Below are 24,480 nucleotides of genomic sequence, written 5' to 3'. Positions count from 1 at the left end.
ACTTGAGATTATAAGCTCTTACAACACCCTCCCTCTCCACTCTAACAACCCTTTCCCCCCTCTACCTCTCATTGCCATTTTGTGATGTGTACATAGAGAAGAACGCACCAGCACTCCCTGGCCCCTCCAAAATATATTCCACCTGGTGCACAGTGTCCACTGAGGGATCAGCACCTTCCAACCTGAAGTAATTTGTGATATGTACCAGACACTGGATGCCATTTACGAATTCCTGGCCAGTTAGGTTGGATATTTGCAATTATATAAATAATTACAAATAGAATAAAGACATTCAAAAAATAAAAAAATGAATAAACCAACTGACTGTCTGTGCTTGTGCTTTCCTTGCCCAACACCACAGCTTACCAGTAGTGTGATAATGCTCTTTCAAGGGCTCAGTAAGGGAGTGGAAACATGAAAACTGAAGTGTCTGGGCCAGGTCCCTGTAACTACCATCCACATTACTATTTGCATTGCTAGATAATGGGCAAAAATTCATCCTAGAGTTGCATTCATGATAGAAGAAAATTGTATCAATATTTTTATACATATTATTTGTTATGATGTTTTTGCACATATCCAAGTTGTACAGTAATTAATGATAAATGGTAAAGAAGATTATGGAAAACATGCAATTACTGGGATATGAAGAAATATCACACTTGATTACAGAAGAATGTAAGAAGATGTATAAAGAGCCTTCACTTGTATATATTTAATTGCAAATTCTTGTTTCTGCTGCTGTATGTTGCAAACCCCAACAAGCTTAGACACATAGGTAATAAAACAATATTTGGTTTAGCCAGGCAATACAAATGTAACATTTTCAATTCAATTCAAATTAATCTTTATTTCTCATGCAGGCTTAATGAACTGATGATTTTAAAAATATAGCAGCATTTTTGAGGTAGGGTTGCCACCTTTTCTGGAAAAAACAGCCTTCATATATTTTGCTTTTTTCCCCTATTAAATGGGTTATTCACCTTTGCATTAATTTATAGTATGATATAGAGAGCAATATTCTGAGACAGTGTGCAATTGGTCTTCATTTTTTGTCGTTTTTTAATAATTATTTAAATTTTTGATCTACAGTTTTCCAGTTTGGAGTTTCAGCAGTTATCTGGTTGCTAGAATCCAAAATACCTTAGCAACCAGGGAGTGAATGAATAGGAGAGGGCCTGAATACAAAAATAAGTAATACAAAGTAACAATAACAATAACATTGTAGCCTCACAGAGCAATAGTTTTTTTTGCTGTCAGTAAATCCCAACGAAAAGGCAAATAATTCAAAAACTATAAAAAATAAACAATGAAAACCAAATGAAAAGTTGCTTATAATTGGCAATGCTATAACATACTAAAAGTTAACTTAAAGGTGGACCACCGCTTCATCATTTTTACCAACCAGGCCAATACAATACTCTTCAGGTGGCAACCATATGGGCAGGTATGGTATCAACTATCCAGAAGGTCTCAAAAAATTACACTGCCATTTTTTATAGTGTCCAACAGTAGAACTAAACCCAAAAAACTATTTTGCACCATGAAAGAAACTGAATGCTAAGCAACTTTTCAATATACATCAATTATGGAGTTTTGATATTTTGACGTAATTTGTAAATTTAATTGCTATTAAAAGCATTATTTTTCTGACTGTGTACATTTTAGCTTTCCAGGCTCTGACTCCTGAAACAATGTTGCCAGCTGACAAAAGATGATTAAAAGACCTGGTAAGAACCAGATACAGTTTTAGTCTCATGTATATTGGAAAACTGCTTAGTATCACATTTACTTTTATAATGCAAAAACAATTTTAGGGTGGAAAACCTATTTAAAAAATTCTTCATTTGCTCTTCAGTTGCTCTTTTTTCCTAAAAACAACACCACTATTTTCTATTTCATGTAACCTAAGCTAGCATAAATATACTCCAGGTCCCAAGAATTCTGGATAACAGATATCATACTGTAGTACAACCCCTGTGATTCTTGTTCATTTTCAGCCAAATAAGAACAGTCTGCACACAAAAGAAAAAAAACACAAAATATTTTGGTCCAAGATGTCAAAAAAACAAAAAGCAACCATGGAGTTTTATACAGCAAAATATAACTTTTAAAAGAACTGTGCCAGTATTGTTGGGCTTTTTAATATTTTACATTTTTTGTCAAAATGTTCAGTGACATTACACAACAACGTCACCTCACTGCTGATTTTTGGTTTGGGTAGAAAAACAATATATGTAATACTAGTATATTTTTACAACAAAGTGTATCAAGTCAATATACAACATAAGTGCAAAGTACATGTGGATGATTAAGTGTGAGAGGAATTGTGTAGAGATTTAAATGTCACAATGCACTATAGCTAACATAATACATAATTGAATTGTTTTATTCCAACTTGTTTTTGTGATATAACACCGTAGTACAGAGGCACAGTAGTAGGTCTAGGATTTCAGGTACATAACAGATGATTAGTATGGCATCCACATGCTCTTTTCAATCTTTTATATGTTTTAGGCACACACTACAGGGAAATTTTTTACCACAATGTACACTTTGGGCAAATATGGTTTGGTTGAAGATTTCTTGATTTTTAAGCAGTTTATCCTACTTGTGGAGGCAGATTTACTACAACTCTAGTTTCTCCCAGCCTAAAAAAAAAAAAACATTTGAATAAACTAATTTTCATAAATGTCTGATATTTTTAAATTGCCACACAAAAGCCAGCATCAAAAGTCCAAAATCTCAATTCCTCAATTCAAAGCAAAGAAAGGTCTTCCAGAGAAGGGAATAGACATTTGCCATTGACGTCTACATGATCAACGGGTTTTTGATGGGGTATTTTCAGATATAGAATTTGCACAGTTTTGTCACATAGTAAATCACGAAAAAAGTTGCAACCTTTTTTTTCAGTGCTAAAAAATCCAAATCAGAACCCCCCCATTAGTAAATATCCCCCATAGTGTGGATTAGGATTTTCTGGATATGTTCATTGCACTGCAGTTGTGGCAAGATCTAGGGGCATATTTATTATGCTGTGTTTTATGCTGATTTTACATAGCGAAGCTTGGAGATGTGTGGCAAATTTTCTTGCCGTTTTTTTACACAACATAATAAAAATGCCCCCAAGTGTGCCGGTGAGTTATCATGAGCAGGGAGGTTTACACAACTGATGTTCTAAAAACAGAACAGGCAAGCATACCAGAGAACATGCTAAAATAAGACATTGCTTGAGACATTTAATTTTACACCTTACAAAATCATTGCAACTTTTTCCTCTACTATATAAACAGATCACAGAGTTTTTTTCCAGCCTAAAAATTATTTGATTTCCCAGCTTTCTTCAGTTAAAAACAATTGCCCCAGTGCCAACATTTTGCCATTACACACTGTTTGCTCTATTTTACTGACACTGTCTCTACAGCTGATTACCTTTTCAGAAAAAATGACAGTAATACTAGATATTTTTCTTTCTGAAGCATAAAAGCCTCACTCTTTTGTGCATAATAGTCACTGTCTTTACACTCTAAACATTTCTGACCAGAGGTTTTACACAATATGATAAATTTCTCATTCTAATAGTTTTTAAAATATATATATATTTATAAACATAATATTGCAGGGTTCTCAATATTATTCATGCTTAGGCACCTACCTCCTCACAAGTGGAGGAGGCAATCTGTGTTTAATCTCCCCATCCTCTGCTTCTTTCACATATATTTTAATTTCAGCTCTTGTTTACTGTGTAGGTTTTCTTCCAACATTTATCAGAACTATAGTTACATTAACATATTTATGTTTTCTTTAGAGCAGCACACATTTCCATGATTTCTTCAGTCATTTGCTACATACTTGCAAACAACATTTCACCACTCATATAGACTATCTGCCTCTTCTTTCTGTTTCTTTTACAGGTACAACCACAGTAAAAAAAATTATGTTTCTTTTTCTTTCTTATGCTCCAAAGGCCATTGCCTCATCTTTTTTACTGGTGCTTCTCCATGCTTATGGTCATTAAAGTTTCTCTATTCCCATCCCCCTTTTAAAGTATTTGCTTTGTTTAGGGTCGTCTTTTCTCATTCTCCATACTCTGGCTATTAGACTCTCCTTTGGTTTCCCCACCAAGCTCAACCCCCATGAACAGAGCCTCTTCAGGGATGGGTTCAAGCTCCTCACTCTGCAAAGCTTGCGTGATCAGTGTCAGTTCTTCACAGAGAGTCTCATATCGAAAGCCAACACGAATGTCAGGAACATTGGTCCTGCGAATGTCATTGCTTTCAGGTCCATCCTGTGAGTATTTTGGTCCAAGCCAATAGCTTTTCACCTGTTGCAGAAAAAGTAGAGAGTTTAGAGTCTGCAAGTGCTCAAATAAAAAAAAACTGACACACATTTTGAAAAAAAAAGTAATATACAGGTATGTGATCCATTATCTGGAAACCCATTATCCAAAAAGTTCATCTACCATAATTCAGATTTCTAAAAATGTTCTTTTTCTCTGTAATAATAAAACAGTTCAGTTGACCCCAACTATAATATAACTAATCCTTAATGAAGGTAGAACAATCCTATTGGGTTTAATAAATGTTTAAATAATGTTTTAGTAGACTTAAGGTATGGAGATACAAATTATGGAAAGATACCAGATAGACACAAAACACCAGGTCCTAAGCAATACGGATAATAGGTCCTATACCTGTATTACATAACTTTAAGGTTACCGAGAAACTTGATCCCAGTTAAGATGTAATTAATCCTTAGTGGAGGCAAAACAATCCTATTGGGTTTCTTTAATGCTTAAATTACCTTTAGTAGACTTGGGGGCAGATTTACTAAAACTCTAGCATTTCTCATTTTTTTAGTTGATAAAAATATACTTTTTTTTTAGCAGTATGTGCAGTTGGGTAACCCTAAATAGAAGACTCCCATTTTAAGTACTACGATCATTGCACACAAACTATGTGTACATGTTAAGTCATGTCAGCCAATTAAAGTTGTGCCTTTTACTCAAACACTTCTTCCTGTGACAGTTAGAGCTGCATTAATTCCTGTCAAGTAATCTCTGAGGCAGCACACAAACCATTGCAAAATGGTGGCTCAAGGTAAAAGATGTTAAAGGGCGATATCTATTGATATAAATATTTCAGTTTGGTATGATTTTTTAATAAGCCACTTCATTTGATATAAACCATCTGTTGGCAAAGTATTCATTTTGAGTTATAGTTTCCTTTAACTCAGGGGTCCCCAACCGCCGGGCCGCGGACCAGTTCCGGGCCGCGGACGGCATGGCAGTGGGCCGCAGCGCCCCCTTCCCCCCCAGCGCATCGCATGTATTACGCGCCGCGCCCCGCCCCCCTCGGTCCGTGTAAAAGATTTTGTGCCTCCTACCGGGCCGCGGGGCTAAAAAGGTTGGAAACCCCTGCTTTAACTAACATCTGCATTTGTGAGTCAGTGAGAGAATTGAAGAAATGGGGAATGTTTGCTATTACAAAACACACATAAATGCATACAGAAGGGCGTAAGTAAGTATAGTAGATTAAAGAGCTGCAGAATAACCAGCTGGGTCTAATTTGTCTCAGCAATCTAACCAGGAAACTTTAAAACCCTGGCTGGCCTGTTTGACTATTGAGACAGACAGAGAAGAGACTATTGAGAAAGACAGAGAGTGATGTTTGTGAATCGAACACAAAGTCCTCTACACACTGTTACTTGACGAAAGGTCTGTAGTGTTTTCTTGCATTATTTTGCTGTGTGAAATGTTGTGCAACCTTTAAACTGCCTTTTGACAACATTTTACAGTAATTAAAATATGAAGTACTGTTGACCTGCACTGGTAAAACTGGTGTGTTTGCTTAAGAAAGACTAATAAACAATCTGCTGTGTAGCCAACTTAGCTTAAAAGCTTAAAACAGTACAGTACTTTATACTATTATTTGTAATTTTTTGGTGTTACTGTTACTGTGTCCTTTAAATAACGTTTTGCTGTCCTGACAATTGCTGTGCGAAAACCTACTACAGCAAGCTTGCATTAAAGGAAAAGTAACACTAAAATTTTTTAAGTAAAAAATCTATTCTACCCTGCCCCAATAATTGCCCTATCCTGCAAACCATTTATAATTTTGAATGCTTTAGTAAAAAATACCTGTCAAAACTTGGCTTTCGGTCATTTGAAGAAAGGCGATGCAGGGGAAGCACCCACTATGTGGCGATCGATTGATCGAGCCTAGCCTATACTGAAGGAGCCAGGCTAGGCTCCATCAATCGATCGCCGCATAGTGGATGCTTCCCCTGATACTTCCCCTGCATCGCCGTATCGCCTTTCTTTAAATGACCGGAAGTCAAGTTTTAACAGGTATTTTGTACTAAAGCATTCAAAATAATAAATGGTTTGCAGGATAGGGCAATTATTCGGGCAGGGTAGAATAGATTTTTTACTTAAAATTTTTTAGTGTTACTTTTGCTTTAAAACAAGTTTAAAAATACCAGTCTCTTATTAAACTGTCTCTGTTTGATGGATTCATCCATTCTAGTGGTTTGTTCTCTACAGAGAAGAGAAATGAAAAAAAGATGCGTTTGAAGGAGAAGGAAAGTCTCTGAACAAGATTGCTTCAAAATTACAGCCATAATCTTATTAGTAACATACTGCCCCAGCTCAGCTCTGTGTTGCTTTGCTTGCCTATAAATTAGCCATGGTCTGTCCTACAGACCAGATGAAAAAGATGAAAAGTGGAGAAGCACAAAAGTCAAAGCATAAGGAATGCACAGGGGATAAGGGAGAGGTGGGGTGAGGTGAGGAGAGAGGTAGACAGTATGCAGAAAACCATAATAAAGGAAGACAAAAAGAGACATAAGGAAGAAAGTACAGAATAAGAAAGGTTAAAGGACATGTCAACCCAAAAAAAATATTTTCTAACCGACTTTCCATTATGAATTAAAAATATTTAATGCTTTAAGTTATTTCTAAATGTATTTACTATTAAAAGCTGCATTTGCTTAACTCCTGGATTTGAATATTTAAACAATGTTGCAAAAGCCAGTCTCCTACAGCCAGGACAGGTCTGTTAATCAGCTGGCTTATTTTACATTGTTTCAAAAGTCAGAGCCACCAAGGCAGAGAATAGAAAATGACAAACACTGCTTTTAATAGCAATTATATAACTTACAAATGTTTAATGAATAGATATTGCAAAGTTGCTTAGAATTATTTTTTTTTTATTAAGCATTTATTATTATTTTTGGAAGAAAAGTCAAAGGAGTAACAGTCCAGGCCTGGTGCAGAGGCAGAAATCATGCACGGTAGACAAAAGGGGGCTTCATGCTAGACTTGGAAGCAGCTAAAAGAGCTGTACCTGAGCTGTTTGTGATTTCAAAACAAAATTAGACTAAAAATGGCATGTTTTTCTGGGGGCTTCTTTGAATTATATTCCCAGAGTCTTCTTTTCACTTGAATGCCTAAAAGAGAAATCTGTATATTTTGTATCTTGTATTTCATTAAGAACAAACTCCCAGTAGTTTCCTTGTTGCTTCATTTAAGTGTGAGGAATGGTGTTGTGGCATGTATGGTCAAATTTTGGTAAAATGTATTTACCTTGTGAGGAAAGCCACTCATTAACACGCTGTTTCTTGCCAGCTCACACATGTCACATGAGCTCAGTTTCCACACTTGGGTTGCAATGCTGTATTCTTCCATTAGAGGTTCCTGCATGAGAAAAAGAAATCATTGGCAAACAAAAGTCTTGAATTTTTCTTGGGGTAATTAACTTTTCTAAGATCTTATGAAATCTGCCACTCCGGATTTTCAACAGTTAATAGTAAGGCAGCAGCATCCCCTTAATCACTTAGGGTTCCTTCTCCTCCTCTAACCCACTCGGCTCCCTCACTTAGAAATTGACTTTGGCTGTTGGCTACTGAGCATGCTCAGTTCTTATCATCTCAGATTACGAAACACACCCTCCAGTCTAGCAGCCAATGAAGAGACAGCATTGCTAGTTCCCACAGAAACTCTGCTCTAGCTCTTCTCCTAACCTGTGCTGTGCTCAGCTCAACCATTGCAGTGCTCAATCGAAGCAGGACTTTTTTTAAGTTCAGTTTGTGTAAGCCTGCGTTCTTGATTGCATGAACTTTACAGTGCACATTTGTTGTTTGCAGATGTAAATGTCACTGATGATGTCAGAGAAAAAATTGCCTTTAGGTAAAAGCTACTATTTGTCTTATGACAATGTGATGGCGCGTGTGTTGTCACGAAACGCGTAAGACCTCCAGCTGTGTTTTTGATGTGCAAATAAAGGTTGATCGATTTTAATACTAACTGTTGCGGCTTTTTATGCTGACCTGGAGTGCACGGCCAATGTGTAAAGTTTTGTTATGGGAACTGAATAAAGCCTGTCGATTGATATATACAGATCTGGTTCCGTGAGTGCTCTCTGTGGCTGCGATTATATAAATATATATATATATATATATATATATATATATAGTGACATGTCTGCCTGTACACTTTGGGGGAAACTAGATATGGTAGGCAGGTAAGCAGAGGATCTGGAGACAGGAACACAATGTCTTCTGGCAAAAACACAGGATTATTTGGGGCAAACTTTTCCCAACATAAAGAAAATAGGAACACAGTTCATCAGCAGTTTTAACAAACTTATTAAAAACTCTGGGCTCTCACTTTCCTACTCTGGAACCTTTTCAGGGTTTCTCACCATCCCCAGTTTCACACAACCATGGTGACTCTCACACCCCTGAACACAAATGCTACTCACTCACTGACTCTCCCCTCCTGGGGTAACAGCTCACCAGCCTCTGGCACACTTTGGCTTCTCACTAAGCCTTGATGTTGTGGCTTCTCATTAAGCCGTGCTGACTCTTCTTAGCATTCATACACCTGGTCACAGCTCCCTCTGCATCTTGCAGTGGCAGGCCGCACCCCCAGCCCTTCTGGGAGTTCTTAACACAGGCAGGCAGCCTTCCTACTTTGTGCCCTTCTCTGAGAGACCTTTCACTCTGAGTGACCCCCTTTCTGAGTGACCCCTAGGTGTGGGAGCACACCACTTTGTACCTCTCCAGGTAACTCCTCCCTTAGCTGCCTCTTAATTAGCCTATTGAGAGGGAATATTAACCCTATCAGTTCCAGGAATCCCCCTGCAGACACAGCTGTCTTTATATATATATATATATATCCTTGATAAAGGTCCTAATGAGGACCGAAACGTTGGTTTTTAAACAATGAGTTTTCAATAAAAATGTTTTTGAATTTTAAGGGTGTGCCGGCCATGGATTATTTCATGCTAAATACTCAGATTTTGGCTGTGCACCCCACAGAATACTAAAAGCCTTGGAGTGCAGACACCATCAGGACTGATATATATATATATATATACTAAAAGGAGGTCTGTAATGAAACGTACCTTTTTTTCAAATAATTTAAATCCTGTGAGTGCTGACACTTTTTTGTTTTATTGTACTATATTTGCTCTTGTACCCAGGTATAATCATTGTTAGTGGTGTGCACCAACTCACTGTCTATACATATATATATATACAGTGGTGTGAAAAACTATTTGCCCCCTTCCTGATTTCTTATTCTTTTGTATGTTTGTCACACTTAAATGTTTCTGCTCATCAAAAACCGTTAACTGTTAGTCAAAGATAACATAATTGAACACAAAATGCAGTTTTTAAATGAAGGTTTACGTTATTAAGGGAGAAAAAAAACTCCAAATCTACATGGCCCTGTGTGAAAAAGTGATTGCCCCCCTTGTTAAAAAATAACTTAACTGTGGTTTATCAATTTCAATTTTCAATTTCAATATCAATTTCTGTAGTCACCCCCAGGCCTGATTACTGCCACACCTGTTTCAATCAAGAAATCACTTAAATAGGAGCTACCTGACACAGAGAAGTAGACCAAAAGCACCTCAAAAGCTAGACATCATGCCAAGATCCAAAGAAATTCAGGAACAAATGAGAACAAAAGTAATTGAGATCTATCAGTCTGGTAAAGGTTATAAAGCCATTTCTAAAGCTTTGGGACTCCAGCGAACCACAGTGAGAGCCATTATCCACAAATGGCAAAAACATGGAACAGTGGTGAACCTTCCCAGGACTGGCCGGCCGACCAAAATTACCCCAAGAGCGCAGAGACAACTCATCCGAGAGGCCACAAAAGACCCCAGGACAACATCTAAAGAACTGCAGGCCTCACTTGCCTCAATTAAGGTCAGTGTTCACGACTCCACCATAAGAAAGAGACTGGGCAAAAACGGCCTGCATGGCAGATTTCCAAGGCGCAAACCATTTTTAAGCAAAAAGAACATTATGGCTCGTCTCAATTTTGCTAAAAAACATCTCAATGATTGCCAAGACTTTTGGGAAAATACCTTGTGGACCGACGAGACAAAAGTTGAATTTTTTGGAAGGTGCGTGTCCCGTTACATCTGGCGTAAAAGTAACACAGCATTTCAGAAAAAGAACATCATACCAACAGTAAAATATGGTGGTGGTAGTGTGATGGTCTGGGGTTGTTTTGCTGCTTCAGGACCTGGAAGGCTTGCTGTGATAGATGGAACCATGAATTCTACTGTCTACCAAAAAATCCTGAAGGAGAATTTCCGGCCATCTGTTCGTCAACTCAAGCTGAAGCGATCTTGGGTGCTGCAGCAGGACAATGACCCAAAACACACCAGCAAATCCACCTCTGAATGGCTGAAGAAAAACAAAATGAAGACTTTGGAGTGGCCTAGTCAAAGTCCTGACCTGAATCCTATTGAGATGTTGTGGCATGACCTTAAAAAGGCGGTTCATGCTAGAAAACCCTCCAATAAAGCTGAATTACATCAATTCTGCAAAGATGAGTGGGCCAAAATTCCTTCAGAGCGCTGTAAAAGACTTGTTGCAAGTTATCGCAAACGCTTGATTGCTGTTATTGCTGCTAAGGGTGGCCCAACCAGTTATTAGGTTCAGGGGGCAATTACTTTTTCACACAGGGCCATGTAGGTTTAGATTTTTTTTCTCCCTAAATAATAAAAACCCTCATTTAAAAACTGCATTTTGTGTTTACTTGTGTTATCTTTGACTAATAGTTAAATGTGTTTGATGATCAGAAACATTTTGTGTGACAAACATGCAAAAGAATAAGAAATCAGGAAGGGGGCAAATAGTTTTTCACACCACTGTATATATAAACAAAGTATAGAGCAACAGGCACTCACGTCTAATGAAAAATATAGGATGCCTGGGTGCAGAGTCCTAGCGAAATTTTCACGAACAAAAAAGCATGAGCCGCACTCACAGGTCTTAGTGAACAGATAGAGAAGAATTTATTATAGCATCAAACTAACGTTTCGGCTGCTTCCACAGCCTTTATCAAAGTGAACTTTGATAAAGGCTGTGGAAGCAGCCGAAACGTTAGTTTGATGCTATAATAAATTCTTCTCTATCTGTTCACTAAGACCTGTGAGTGCGGCTCATGCTTTTTTGTTCGTATATATACATATATATACACTGCTCAAAAAAATAAAGGGAACACTCAAACAACACAATGTAACTCCAAGTCAATCACACTTCTGTGAAATCAAACTGTCCACTTAGGTAGCAACACTGACTGACAATCAATTTCACATGCTGTTGTGCAAATAGAATAGACAACAGGTTGAAATTATAGGCAATTAGCAAGACATCCCCAATAAAGGAGTGGTTCTGCAGGTGGTGACCACAGACCACTTCTCAGTTCCTATGCTTTCTGGCTGATGTTTTGGTCACTTTTGAATGCTGGCGGTGCTTTCACTCTAGTGGTAGCATGAGACCCTGTGCTCTTCACAGATGAAAGCACGTTCACACTGAACACATGCGACAGACGTGACAGAGTCTGGAGACACCGTGGAGAACGTTCTGCTGCCTGCAACATCCTCCAGCATGATCGGTTTGCCAGTGGTTCAGTAATGGTGTGGGGTGGCATTTCTTTGGGGCACAGCCCTCCATGTGCTCGCCAGAGGTAGCCTGACTGCCATTAGGTACCGAGATGAGATCCTCAGACCCCTTGTGAGACCATATGCTGGTGCGGTTGGCCCTGGGTTCCTACTAATGCAAGACAATTCTAGACCTCATGTGGCTGGAGTGTGTCAGCAGTTCCTGCAAGACGAAGGCATTGATGCTATGGATTGGCCCGCCCGTTCCCCAGACCTGAATCCAATTGAGCACATCTGGGACATCATGTCTCGCTCCATCCATCAACGCCACGTTTTACCACAGACTGTCCAGGAGTTGGTGGATGCTTTAGTCCAGGTCTGGGAGGAGATCCCTAAGGCATACCCCCCAACTGTCCCGGATTTTATAGCGCTAGCTGTACCAGCGATGTCAGCTTCTTCTGCTGCTCTGCAAGTTGTGCGGCAGAGACAGGCCCTTTTATAAGGTTGTGCCCCATGGTATGTGTGCATGGGGCGCAACCTTATATTTGGGCCTGTCGCTGCCGCATAAGGAGCAGAGCCGCAGAAGAAGAAGGAGCGGCTGTGTATGGCGGGGGGTTACTGTGTAAGGGAGCTACTGTCTATAAGGGGAAATGGGGGGCACTTACTATGGGGGCATTGTCTATGGGGGCTATTGGAGGCACTTACTATGGGGGCATTGTCTACGGGGGCTATTGGGGGCACTGTCTATGGTGTTAATTGGGGGTGCTTTCTATGGGGGGTACTGTCTATGGGGGGCACTGTGTATGGGGGTACTGTCTATGGGGGCACTCTGTATGGGGGGTACTGTCTATTGGGCCATTGGGGGCACTGTGTATGGGGGGGGCAAAACTGGTACATAGTTATAACTCACTTATAACTGACTGCCTTCTCTCTATATTTGTATTTTATATGTAGGAGTTGCTATATTGTTTTCCTTAGGTATAGTACATTTTGTGTCTGATCCCACCATTTCAACTATATAAAAGGAGTATTTTTTAAACAAAAAAAATGGGGTGTGGTAATGGGGGTGTGGCCACAAAAGTGGGCGTGGTCAAGAAATTTGTCCCTCCATTTTTAAAATGTTGGGAGGTATGCCCTAAGAGAGACCATCCGCCACCTCATCAGGAGCATGCCCAGGCATTGTAGGGGGGTCATACAGGCATGTGGGGGCCACACACTACTGAGCATCATTTTGACTTGTTTTAAGGGCATTACACCAAAGTTGGATCAGCCTGTAGTCTTTTTTTTCCACTTTAATTTTGAGTGTGACTCCAAATACAGACCTCCATGGGTTGATAAATTTGATTTCCATTGATAATTTTTGTGTGATTTTGTTGTCAGCACATTCAACTATGCAAAGAATGAATTATTTAATAAGAATATTTCATTCATTCAGATCTAGGATGTCTTATTTTTGTGTTCCCTTTATTTGTTTGAGCAGTGTACATATATAGACTGTCATATAAAGTCACAGGACTTAAAAGTATGGTGAAAAAGAAATAAAGATCATTTGTTATTCCAACGTTTCGGTCTTCCTTGAGACCTTTGTCAAGAACACTGTTTGGTGTATTTTCCACCAGTGTTAAAGATGGTATACAAGTAGCACCAGTGTAAATGCCTGTTTTTTTGCAGCAAGTATTTCTGTTTTCTTGTTAGTGGCTTAGGAAAAGCCAGATAAATGAGTCACTGGAGTGAATGTAATGTGTTCAGTTGGCCAGCTCTAGGTAGCTGCCTGATTAGAACCATTTGCTTTAGGAAAAAATTCCATTCCTGGTCTAAGAGGGTGGCTTTTATATAAAAAAAAGAACCTCTGCTATCTGACAATGATGTCCTCTATCATATTTGAAAGAGTAATCATGTCTATTTGCAAATATATCTTCTCTAGAGAAAATAACCTGCACATCTCTGCACTCTTTTCAGCTCCTTTTTTTCCTTCCTTAGCTGTGCACACTCAAGGTGAGGCATTACCATGGATCTATAAAAACGCAAAATTATGTTTTTATCCCTTGAGGCAATTTTTGCAACACAATACCAAAATTATATCCTTGAAATACATCACATAAATGATTTGATATATAAAATATTTAAAAACTAAATTTCATGTAGATCAAAAAACTCAATGGAAGTGTCTTTTTTTCAACCTAACTTACTATGTTACTTTTGCATATAAATATATAAAATATATAAATTGCGAAGAATGTGCACCATTACTTTACACCCAAATTAAATATTGCCATGTTAAGGACATGCAGAACATAGTAAGTTGTATTAGTCAATGAATAGGCAGATAAAGATATAGCTTTTTAATCCCACAATTAAGTCCACTTTAATAAAATTAATATGTATAAGCAAATTGAGAGGTCATATTTGTATATATTCTCTCTTATATAGATACTCTAAATTATCTGTTAACTTTTATTTAAAAACATACAGATCCCTTTTAAGAAAGTCCATTCCCAGTCCTACCTTTGTGAAGTGGAACTGCAATGGGTCATCAGTAGAAAGAGACACCATCAGACCACGAGACAAGAAATCAGGTAGTGGATTCCTATGGTAACTCAGGAACAAACTATTGTTACTGAGAGGAGACATAGCAATGCCAATCTGAGCCAAGTAATACAAATACTGTAATACAGGCGCCTGGATACAAAGAGAAAACAAGCCAGTTATGACAGTGTAATTAAAGAAGCAAATACAGAAGAAATACACATTTTATTGAGTATGTCAACTAAAGAATGAAAAGAAAATTCTCTAAAAAGTACTTCAATTAAATATTGCAAGAGCAAAATATTTTTTATAATAGGTTTGGTTAAGAAGTTATCTTCCATATACGATAATTATGTCCCTATAGAGTAGTAATCACACATAGGACTATTCCACATCGCCAGGGCTGCATTTAGCTTGGGTGATAACCTGGGAGACGGACCTCATGAAGAGATGTTCCTGCTGTACTGCACATTTATTAAAAGCAGAAGAACCAAGTAACACCCCATACTCAGCTCCATTGCCAGATTTAGCAGTTAGGTAAGTATCCAAAGACAGGCTGTTTTTTATTCACCACACAGGTGTTGCGGTTAGGTTGCGCTCCTAAACACATTACCTCTACCACAGGTATTTTTCAGTTTGTAAAGTAGTAGTCAAAACCTCCCATAAACTTTAATGGAAACACCTGACTTTGGAAGTACAGGTATCGGACCCCTTATCCGGAAACCCGTTATCCAGAAAGCTCCGAATTACGGAATGCCCGTCTCCCATAGACTCCATTTTAATCAAATAAATCAGAATTTTAAAACTGATTTCCTTTTTCTATGTAGAAATAAAACAGAACCTTGTAATTGATTCCAACTAAGATATAATTAATCCTTATTGGATGCAAAACAATCCTATTGGGTTTAATTTATGTTTTATTGATTTTTTAGTAGACTTAAGGTATTGAGATCCAAATTACGGAAAGACCCCTTATCCGGAATACCCTTGGTCCCGTGCATTCTGGATAATGGGTCCTATACCTGTACTGGTGTTTTTCAGCCCAAGAAATTTCTGTTGAGCCCTTTGTTAAATTAGGCCAAAGGATTCAAAAAGAAAAAAGACATTTACACTTCATTTAAGGGCTCTGGCACACGGGGAGATTAGTCGCCCGCGGCAAATCTCCCTGTTCGTGGGCGACTAATCTCCCCGAGTTGCCATCACCGCATTTGAGATTGAAATGCCTAAAGCCAATGGAAGCAAGCTAACTATGAATACAAGGACATTATCAGTAGCGATCATAGGGTTGATTCACTAAAGTGTGTTAAAACGAGCACTATTTATAGCATGCGTTAAAAATTTTATCGCATCTTAACGCACGATTCACCCAAAAGTAATTAACGCAGCGGGCTACGTGTCGCGTGTGCTAATTAACGCACGTGCGCTACTTTTCGTGTGCACGCCAAAAAAAAGCATGCGATAACGCTTATCGCACTGTAGTGAATCAACCCTCATATATTTTAGCAGTTCCTTGCTGTGTTTGCCATCTTGCCATAGCTCATAATATTAAATGAATAGCGTCATAACTGACACACCGTGGTGTGGTGTTACATCTCCATGTGAATCAGACAGGGAGCATTACATTTAATAACATTTCAAGCAGTGACATGCGGACAGTGGCATATTGCCCACTGCTGTTTTGCTTTGATAGCAGCAGTGGTCAAAACATCTAATGTGCACAATTAGCCTGAAAGGTTCACATTTCATATATTTATATGGTTTATACATTGCAACACTTTACTTTTTCTCATCTAAGTCTTCTTATCTCAACATTGCTAAATCAGCCACTTCATCTGTATTAAGCAGTGCAGTATGTTGTAAATTACATGCCATTCAGAAAGAAGTAACATTTTTTCCCCAATGCTACACTATTTTACACTACTTTAATACTAAACATTGTTTTCACACTTAAGTGAAGTAAATGCTTTTTATTCTGATGACAGTATCTATAAGTTAAATAGTTGTGGGAATCACCTTGCGTAATAGAAGTCCATGTGAGATGTTCTGAGACAGCATGTATGCAGACACCAAGTGATGGATTGGTCCTGCTTCCCCACAGTGTGGCCGCAGCACAAAAGTATGAAATCCACGCCGCCTTTTGCATGAAAAGACAGAGAAAAATATGGCTTTTGTCCCAGCTTGGAAACATGCAATTTTCATGGATCGAAAACATGCCTACAAACATATAAATCATCATAACTTGCCTAGTTAAAAATCTTAAGACGTCAATTGTGACTATTGAAACCAAGCAAAAAAGTCATTAAAAGTATTAATCAATGGAGGCTTTGCCAGGCGAAATTTCCAGTGGTGGACATTTATTACAACTTATTTTTATTATAAAAAAAGACCATGTTGAGGGGATTAACTTTGTCTAATCACTTCTGCAAATACATTTAAAGACAATGAAAAAAATGCTAATTGCCTCTGTTTGAACAATCTTCAAAATTTTCCAGCTAGGAACAAGTCTTCCCAGTTTGTCCCAAGAGCTCACAACTGTAATTCTGCATAATATTCCTCAATAAATAAATGAACAAGCTTTTTGACATGATGTTTTTTACTTTATTTATTAAATTTTGGTTAGGAAAATCAGATCACATTTTAGCTTATATATATGCAAAAATATTACATTCAAAAGGGTTCACAAACTAAAATTTTAAAGCACTGTTTTATATGTCTTTAGCTCTAGAGGTCAACTATACCAAGGCTTTGCAAAGTAGACCAAAACTGTTAACTGTATTAACAAAAAGTATAGCACCATTCACTTGCTTTACTAACCTATTCATTTATGTAAGGAAGAGTATTAATTTATTTATGTTGCCTCTATGTGCCTCTGCTTTGCCTGGTGAAACAGAATGCACAATGCAACTGCAGCTGTACTTTGTATGTATGTATATCTTTATTTATAAAGCGCTACTTATGTACGCAGAGCTGTACAGTAGAATACATTAATACAAACAGGGGGTTAATAAGATAATAGATAAATACAAAGTATAACAATAAATACAAATAAATACAAGATACAGTTACAGTTGCAATAAGTTAAGAGTCTAAGACACAAGAGGATGGAGGTCCCTGCCCCGTAGAGCTTACAATCTATATGGGAGGGTAACTTACAGATACAAATAGGCAAATATAAATGCTGTAGGTCACAGTGGGTGACAGTACAATATAAGTGCTATTTCCCAGATCAGGTGCTGGGTGAGTGCTCCAAAAGGTAGTCTTTTAGTTTGGTTTTAAAAAGACTGAGAGAGGATTCTCTCCGGAGGAAATCAGGGAGGGCATTCCAAATGTAAGGGGCAGCAAGGCAGAAGGGTTTAAGGGGGGAAACCGCAGTAGTAGTGGGGGGTGCAACCAAACGATTGCTCTGCGAGGAACGAAGGAGTCGGCCAGGAACGTACGGAGACACAAGGGAAGAGATGTAGTGAGGAGCAGAGGCATGGAGGGCTTTGAAGGTTAAGAGAAGGAGTTTGTAAGATATTCTTTGTTTAATAGGAAGCCACGATAAGGACTTTAGCAGGGGAAGGGCCTGAACTCTCCTGGATGAGAGGAGGAGAATTCTGGCAGCAGTATTTAAAATAGACTGTAGGGGGGAAAGATGGGAGTTAGGGAGGCCGGTTAATAGCAGGTTGCAGTAGTCAAGTCGTGACAGAATGAGAGCATGCATGAGCAGCCTAGCTGTTGCAGTAGAGAGAAAGGGACGGATTTTGGCAATATTGCGTAAGAAAAAGTGACGGTGGAGTTAATGTGGTTAGAAAAGGAGAGACTAGAGTCAAAGATCACCCCCAAACAACGTGCCGAATCGACAGGGTTGATGAGGGTGCCATCAATAGAGATAGAAAAGGGGGGGGTAGGACCAGGCTTAGGCGGAAAGATCATTAGTTCAGTTTTTGTTAGGTTCAGTTTAAGGTGGCGTTGGTTCATCCAGTTAGAGATAGTTAGGAGGCAGTTAGAGATTTGAGTCTCAGTTTCAACTGTTAATGAAGGGGTCGACAAATAAATTTGGATATCATCAGCATACAGATGGTATTTAAAGCCAAATGAACAGATAAGATCTCCCAAGGACAGCGTGTAAAGGGAGAATAACAACGGCCCAAGTACAGAGCCTTGGGGTACCCCCACATTAAGAGGAACTGGAGATGAGGTTTTATTAGCATAGGAGACAGTGAATGAACGGTTAGAGAAGTAAGAAGAGATCCAGGATGCAGCCTGACTACGGAGACCAATCGAATGCAGAATTTGCATCAGGAGGGAGTGGTCAACCGTACCAAACGCACCATATGCAGCCGATAGATCTAGAAGGATTAATATAGAGAAGTGACCTTTGGCTTTGGCAACCTGAAGATCATTTGTAACTCTGCACAACACTGTCTCAGTAGAGTGCGCAGGCCGAAAACCAGATTGCAGCAGGTCTAATAAATTATGGGCGTTAAGGAAGTTAGTAATATGGGAGAAGACAATACGCTCTAAGATTTTGGAGGCAAGCGGTAGGAGCAAGACAGGACGGTAGTTAGAGAGACAGGACTGGTCTAGAGTGGCCTTTTTTAGGATAGGCTTGACACAGGCCTGTTTGAAGGAAGAGGGGACCCTTTCAGAGGTCAGAGAAGAGTTGAAGATATGAGTAAGAGCTGGAAAGTGTTTGAGCAGAGAAGAAGGCATGGGGTCAAGAGAGCAAGTGGTGAGCGGAGCAGACAAAAGAAGCCGGGAGACTTCGGAGACAGTTACGGGACCAAAAGAGCTGTAGAAGGGGGCTGAGGAAGGAGGAGCTGGTTCGTATTAGTAGAGGGGGGAATCTGATTGCGAATGGACTCCACTTTGTTCATGAAGAAATCAGCAAAGTCCTGGGGAGAGTGCATAAAGTGAGGTAATGGGGTCTGCGAGGGACGCAGAAGGGTATTAAATATGGAAAACAGGCGTCATGGGTTGGATTTATTGTTATTTATAAGTGTGTATAGTATTCCTGTTTAGCCTTCGACAGGGCAGAATTGAGGCAGGCCAATAGAAATTTATAATGGATAAAGTCTGCTTGCGTACGGGATTTCCTCCACATATGTTCCGCAGACCTCGTACAGGAGCGTAGGAATTTGGTGCTCACATTCTGCCAGGGGCGTGGGTTTTGAACCTGAGTACGCTTAGGCTGAAGGTGTGCAAATAAGTCAATTGTGGAGGCTAGAATGCTGTTGTACTCGCTAACCAGGGTATCAGGGTCAGACATCTCGTCAAAGGAGGAGAAACTGGACCTGAAAGAGCGAGCTAAGGCCGGGAGATCTACATCTACAGAATATGTTATACAAAAGGGGTGTACTTTACATACTTCCACTGCATGGAGAAATTCAGAGCATAGCATTCTTTTGTAAATCTACCAGAATATGTTATACAAAAGGGGTGGGCAAACTACGGCCCGCTGGTCTTTTTAATGTGGCCCACGCTGTGCGCATGTGTAGCAGGCAGTGGTGTGTGCATATGCCTGTGCATCATTCAAACTGCAGAGACAGAAGTGCTGGCGCGTTGCGCTGTTTGCAGAGTTGAAGTGGAGAAAACCTGAGCACTGAGCAGGAGAAAGGAACCTGGCTTCTGGCACAGGATGGACAGATTTGGGGGAAATTCCTGGCTGCTGCTGGCAAAGGTACATATGATTTGAGAGCAAAATATGATTGATTTTTTGGCTGCTACTGCCTGCTGGCATATATATACAGATTGGGGGCAAATTGAGCAAATGAGGGATTGGCTGCTGCTGCCTGCTGGAGGGGATGGCCCGTCTGTCAAATTTTAAAAGTTAATGTTCACCAGGAGCCAAAAAGTTTGCCCACCCCTGTCATACAAGGATCCAAGTATGTAAGACTGTACAGCGCTGCGTACCCTTGTGGCGCTTTATAAATAAAGTTATACATACATACATACAGTACATGTAGCTGCATAGCTGGCACATTTGAAGGGATGAATTGGTCAACATATTATATCAAGTTTGACCTTTTTTTATTACTGTGTGATGCTGAAGACACCTCATGGTATCACTACTATTATTGCCTAAGATAATTTTTGCGTTGATAGAAAAATCATTAGTTTGAAGGACTGGTAAATTATACGATCATTTACAGCATGTGGACACAATCTGCTTGTGTACGGCAACCTTCAGTCTATTGAGTATGCACAGAGCAGCCCAGGGCACCACAAGATATTCAAAAAATCTAAATAATAGAGCCAGAAATGTTATTTTAGCTTGCACAGCCTTATTAAGTATCTCAAAATGGATTCAATGTGCTTACCTGCGCATGTGATTGAGAACAGTCATATTGGCATACATGTAATACAAGTAATAGGAATATGGAGGGTTGTCCTCTCCTGTCCAGTTCTCAGGCAGTGGACTATCCATATTAAACATGTGATGTTCTGACTTGGATTCATCATCAACGCTGTCAAATCCATCCACCTAATTGAGACAAGCAAAGTTTCTGCTCATTCTACTATGTATATAGAATATATATGTATATTAAATAATATGCTGCATCCTGTCTTATGCACGTGCATGGAATTCAAGCTACATAGACGCATTTTCAATAGGCCCATGTATGCAAAGTATGATTCTGAATATCATGCTAATTTATTATTTTGACATAAGAAGAGGCTATTAATCTATACTTTCCCTTAGTAGTGTAAGTAGAATTTACAGAGACCCAAAACAATAACATTTCTGGGCTTACCAGATATTAGCAAGATGACTTGTGTCACAAACATATAGAAATTGTGCCCAATGTCCCCCTAAACTACTATATCTTCCATTAGTCACAGGGTCAGCTTTCCTAATGTTAGACCATTGTTTTTCTTCCCAGTGGCCTTCTAAGAATACTAAAATTGTTAATGGTACAAATGCCATTATCGCCTTTACTACAACATTTGCAAGCAGCTCTTTCGAAGTTGACTATACCCAAATTCAACCTTTTAGTCTAATGAAACCTGCTTAGCTGTAAGTTGATCCAGAAGAAAGCAAAAACCCATCTGAATGTTTTCTATTTTGCCTCTGAGGGCAAAAATATTTCCTCCTGACCCCAATATGGAAACCAAACCAGTCCCTGGATCTAACCCACAATTTTAGAGCACTCCCTGTAAAAAAACCCTTATTCAAATATTATGACAGAGCCTCCTTTTTTTCAAATCTCATTGGATTCCCTCAAGTCTGTGTGAGGGACATACTGGTAAATAAAACAAGACACTGTTTATTGTATAGTCTCTTTATACATCTGTATAAACAAAACATATCCAGCCTTTCTTCATAATGGAAACATTCCATACCCTTGATCAGTTTAGTATGACATAAATTCCTTTAGGGTGCCACATGTAGCATTAAGGAGCCCCAAAAATGCATACACATTTCTAGCCAACTATCGCAAAGATGTCAACTAAACCCATGGGATGATCTAGTCCAGGGGGGTCTAGAGGCATGTCTTGTTTCTAGATAAATATAATGCCAAAAATGACCTACTGACATAAGAAAGAATCAATATGATTATGTAGTTAAACAGCATTCAAATATATGTACAAAAACATAAGGTGGCTGCTGCAGTCATTATACTGCCTTGACAGAAGATGGCTTCTTGGGCCAGTTGGAGGGTACTCACATGTTCCAGGAAGAGGTGAAGCTCTGGATGACTTGCTGGGTTCACAGTGACTTCAAAAAGTGGCAGGAAAATATTCTCCAGCATCTCCTGAAAGTGAGAAATCTGCTTCTTACTGCGGTATACATCACTGCAAAGCAAAACATATGAGGATAGACAATAGAAATCAAACTGAGAGAAAACCAGGCAGGTTTTATACTGATACATCCAAACCCATCATAGCAATTTAAGGTAAGCATTTTGTTATATGTTGAGTTCTTTTAACACCCAAATGAGAAAAACCCTAATAATTTATATTCTGATAAATTTTCTAACTACATGCAGTGAACATAAGGACATTAAATTATAGGGAAACCTGTCTTGTGACACACAAGAAAAGATGAATTCAGGAAGCATCATAAAACAAGTTAATGACAGCACCAACAGAAAAAGAATGTTAGTTATGGAAAATGTTATATGTATTTTCACTAATGCAGAGTTTAAATGACTCTATAAAAGCATTTGATTCATATAGATAGTTTAATTCTGTCTTTTGGGAGTAGCACCTTACTGCTATGATGATAAGATGATCAGCATATGCAGGAAATGTATTTCTTTTTACTATAAAATTTTTCACTTAGCCTAAAAATTTGCAAATCTTTAAAAAGATTCGCAAAACAGCAAAAAATTTTTGAAACAGTGAAAATGTCCAGCAACAAATTTTTTTTTTTTCTCATATGGCAAATGTTTCCGATGCAAATTTTGCTGTCTGTTTCGTAAAAAAATTCACCAATGCCAAAATGCAAAAATATGCCATAAATCCATGCCTGCCAAATAATTTCGCCCATCACTAGTTCAAAGTTATAGTTTAGCAACACATGTAAGTAGAACAAACTCTGTGGGAAAGCGCAAAATTTGAAGATGGTGCAGAATTTGAAGATATTATGGGGCCGATTCACTAAAGTGCGATAAAACGTGCGCTATATATAGCGTGCGTTAAAAATTTTATTGCGTCTTAATTTTCGCGACTTTTCGCACGATTCACTATTAGCACACTTGTGCTATTTTACGCGCGATACTTCATGCAATATTTTTGTCGCGATAGATAACGTGCGCGGTATTTTTCGCATGCATGCTATTTATCGCAAGCGCTAATTGTCGTGACATTACTCACGCGACAATCGGCAGCATAAAACTGGGGACATTTTGCCCTGGGAGAGCACAGAGTGCTAGAGAGGTGCTGTATAAATGTTTATTTGCAAATAAAAAACCAAAAAACCAATAAAAAGCTAAGTAAGAAAAAAAAAGAAGTGCTAGAGATAATAAAATGGGGGGGGGCATTTAAGAATATTTAGCCACACTCGCCAGAAAATACGCTACGTACTAATTAACGCAAGCTTTACTATTCAGCAAAATGGGCTAAAGACAGAATTGTAGGCAGAATATTTGCAAAAATTTAACCCATATAGCATATTGATGCTGTTACTGATAAATGTAAGAGTGTAGGAGAAACTACATGAAAGTATAGAATACCATATCAAGGAAGGAAAAATAATTAGACATTACCCAGTTCAAAAGTAGAAAAATAAAAACTTTTATTTTAACAATTAAAGGGAAAAAACTGGGAAAGAAAACTTAGGGCTTGCTGCCCTTGAGTTCTGTAATGTCCCTGCGCATTTCTGCCATTTCCCCCCGGAGCTGGGCCAGCTCGGCCTTGATGTTAACCAGGTCCTCCTGCATTGACCGCCGTGATGGTCCCTCGTTTGCAGGAGAACCTGGTGCCCAGCGCTTGGCCTGGGGGGAGTCCGGGGCCTGGGGGGAAACTGGGGGAGGAATGAAGGGGGGGAGTGTCCGGGGCCTCGTGGGCCTCTTCGGCCTCAGGGGCCGCTTGTGCTGGGGCCTCTGGGGCCACTTGTGCTGGGGCCTCTGGGGCCGCTGCTGGTGGGGCCTCGGGGGCCGCTGGAGCCTGGTGGGCCTCGGGGGCCACAGGAGCCTGGTGTGCCTGGGGTTGTGCCTGGGGATGAGGCGCCAGCTGAAGTTCTGTGAGATAGTATTGCAAGATGTTATTTTGTGTAATATATTATACATATATATATACATTCATACACCATCATAAATAACGGGGCCCCCTCACAACAATACAAAGGACACACAGACATTGTTAGCCAGGGCCCCCTAAAACATTCATGGCCCTTCCCCAAATGACTCATACTATGGGCCCCTCCCTGCTGCTTCCCCCCTGCTTTAAACTTATTTATGCATATGTATTTGAAAATAGATGTGTATATATATATATATATATATATATATATACAATACGAAGTGCTGGGAAGCTGAACACCATGAGGAACAATAACACCTGGGTGCCTGTGGCAAAACAAAATCTAGACAGGCATGGGGTGACGGCACACACAGGATTT

General features: G+C 39.2%; 1 protein-coding gene across 4 annotated transcripts in view; it reads right to left on the bottom strand.

Annotated features, from left to right (window-relative positions):
- Window positions 1-2,104: 2,104 nt before the first annotated feature.
- The window catches only part of ampd2 (adenosine monophosphate deaminase 2), a 63,427-nt gene continuing 41,051 nt past the window's right edge, over window positions 2,105-24,480 (bottom strand). For 2 of the 4 annotated variants that reach the window (XM_002932984.4, XM_004910662.3), the window contains exons 13-18: window positions 22,085-22,211; window positions 20,735-20,898; window positions 16,446-16,566; window positions 14,412-14,585; window positions 7,586-7,696; window positions 2,105-4,324 (exon numbers count right to left, since the gene is read on the bottom strand). In XM_002932984.4, coding sequence (XP_002933030.2) covers window positions 4,061-4,324; window positions 7,586-7,696; window positions 14,412-14,585; window positions 16,446-16,566; window positions 20,735-20,898; window positions 22,085-22,211 — 961 coding nt within the window. In that variant the 3' untranslated portion in view covers window positions 2,105-4,060. The remainder of the gene's footprint in view (window positions 4,325-7,585; window positions 7,697-14,411; window positions 14,586-16,445; window positions 16,567-20,734; window positions 20,899-22,084; window positions 22,212-24,480) is intronic. The other 2 variants (XM_031896863.1, XM_031896864.1) reach the window with 1 other exon arrangement.

The sequence above is a fragment of the Xenopus tropicalis genome, chromosome 2 (genome assembly GCF_000004195.4).
Source record: "Xenopus tropicalis strain Nigerian chromosome 2, UCB_Xtro_10.0, whole genome shotgun sequence".
Classification (NCBI taxonomy): Eukaryota; Metazoa; Chordata; class Amphibia; order Anura; family Pipidae; genus Xenopus; species Xenopus tropicalis.
The sequence above is the reverse complement of the archived record's forward strand: the minus strand, read 5'-3'. Positions and strand labels throughout refer to the sequence as shown.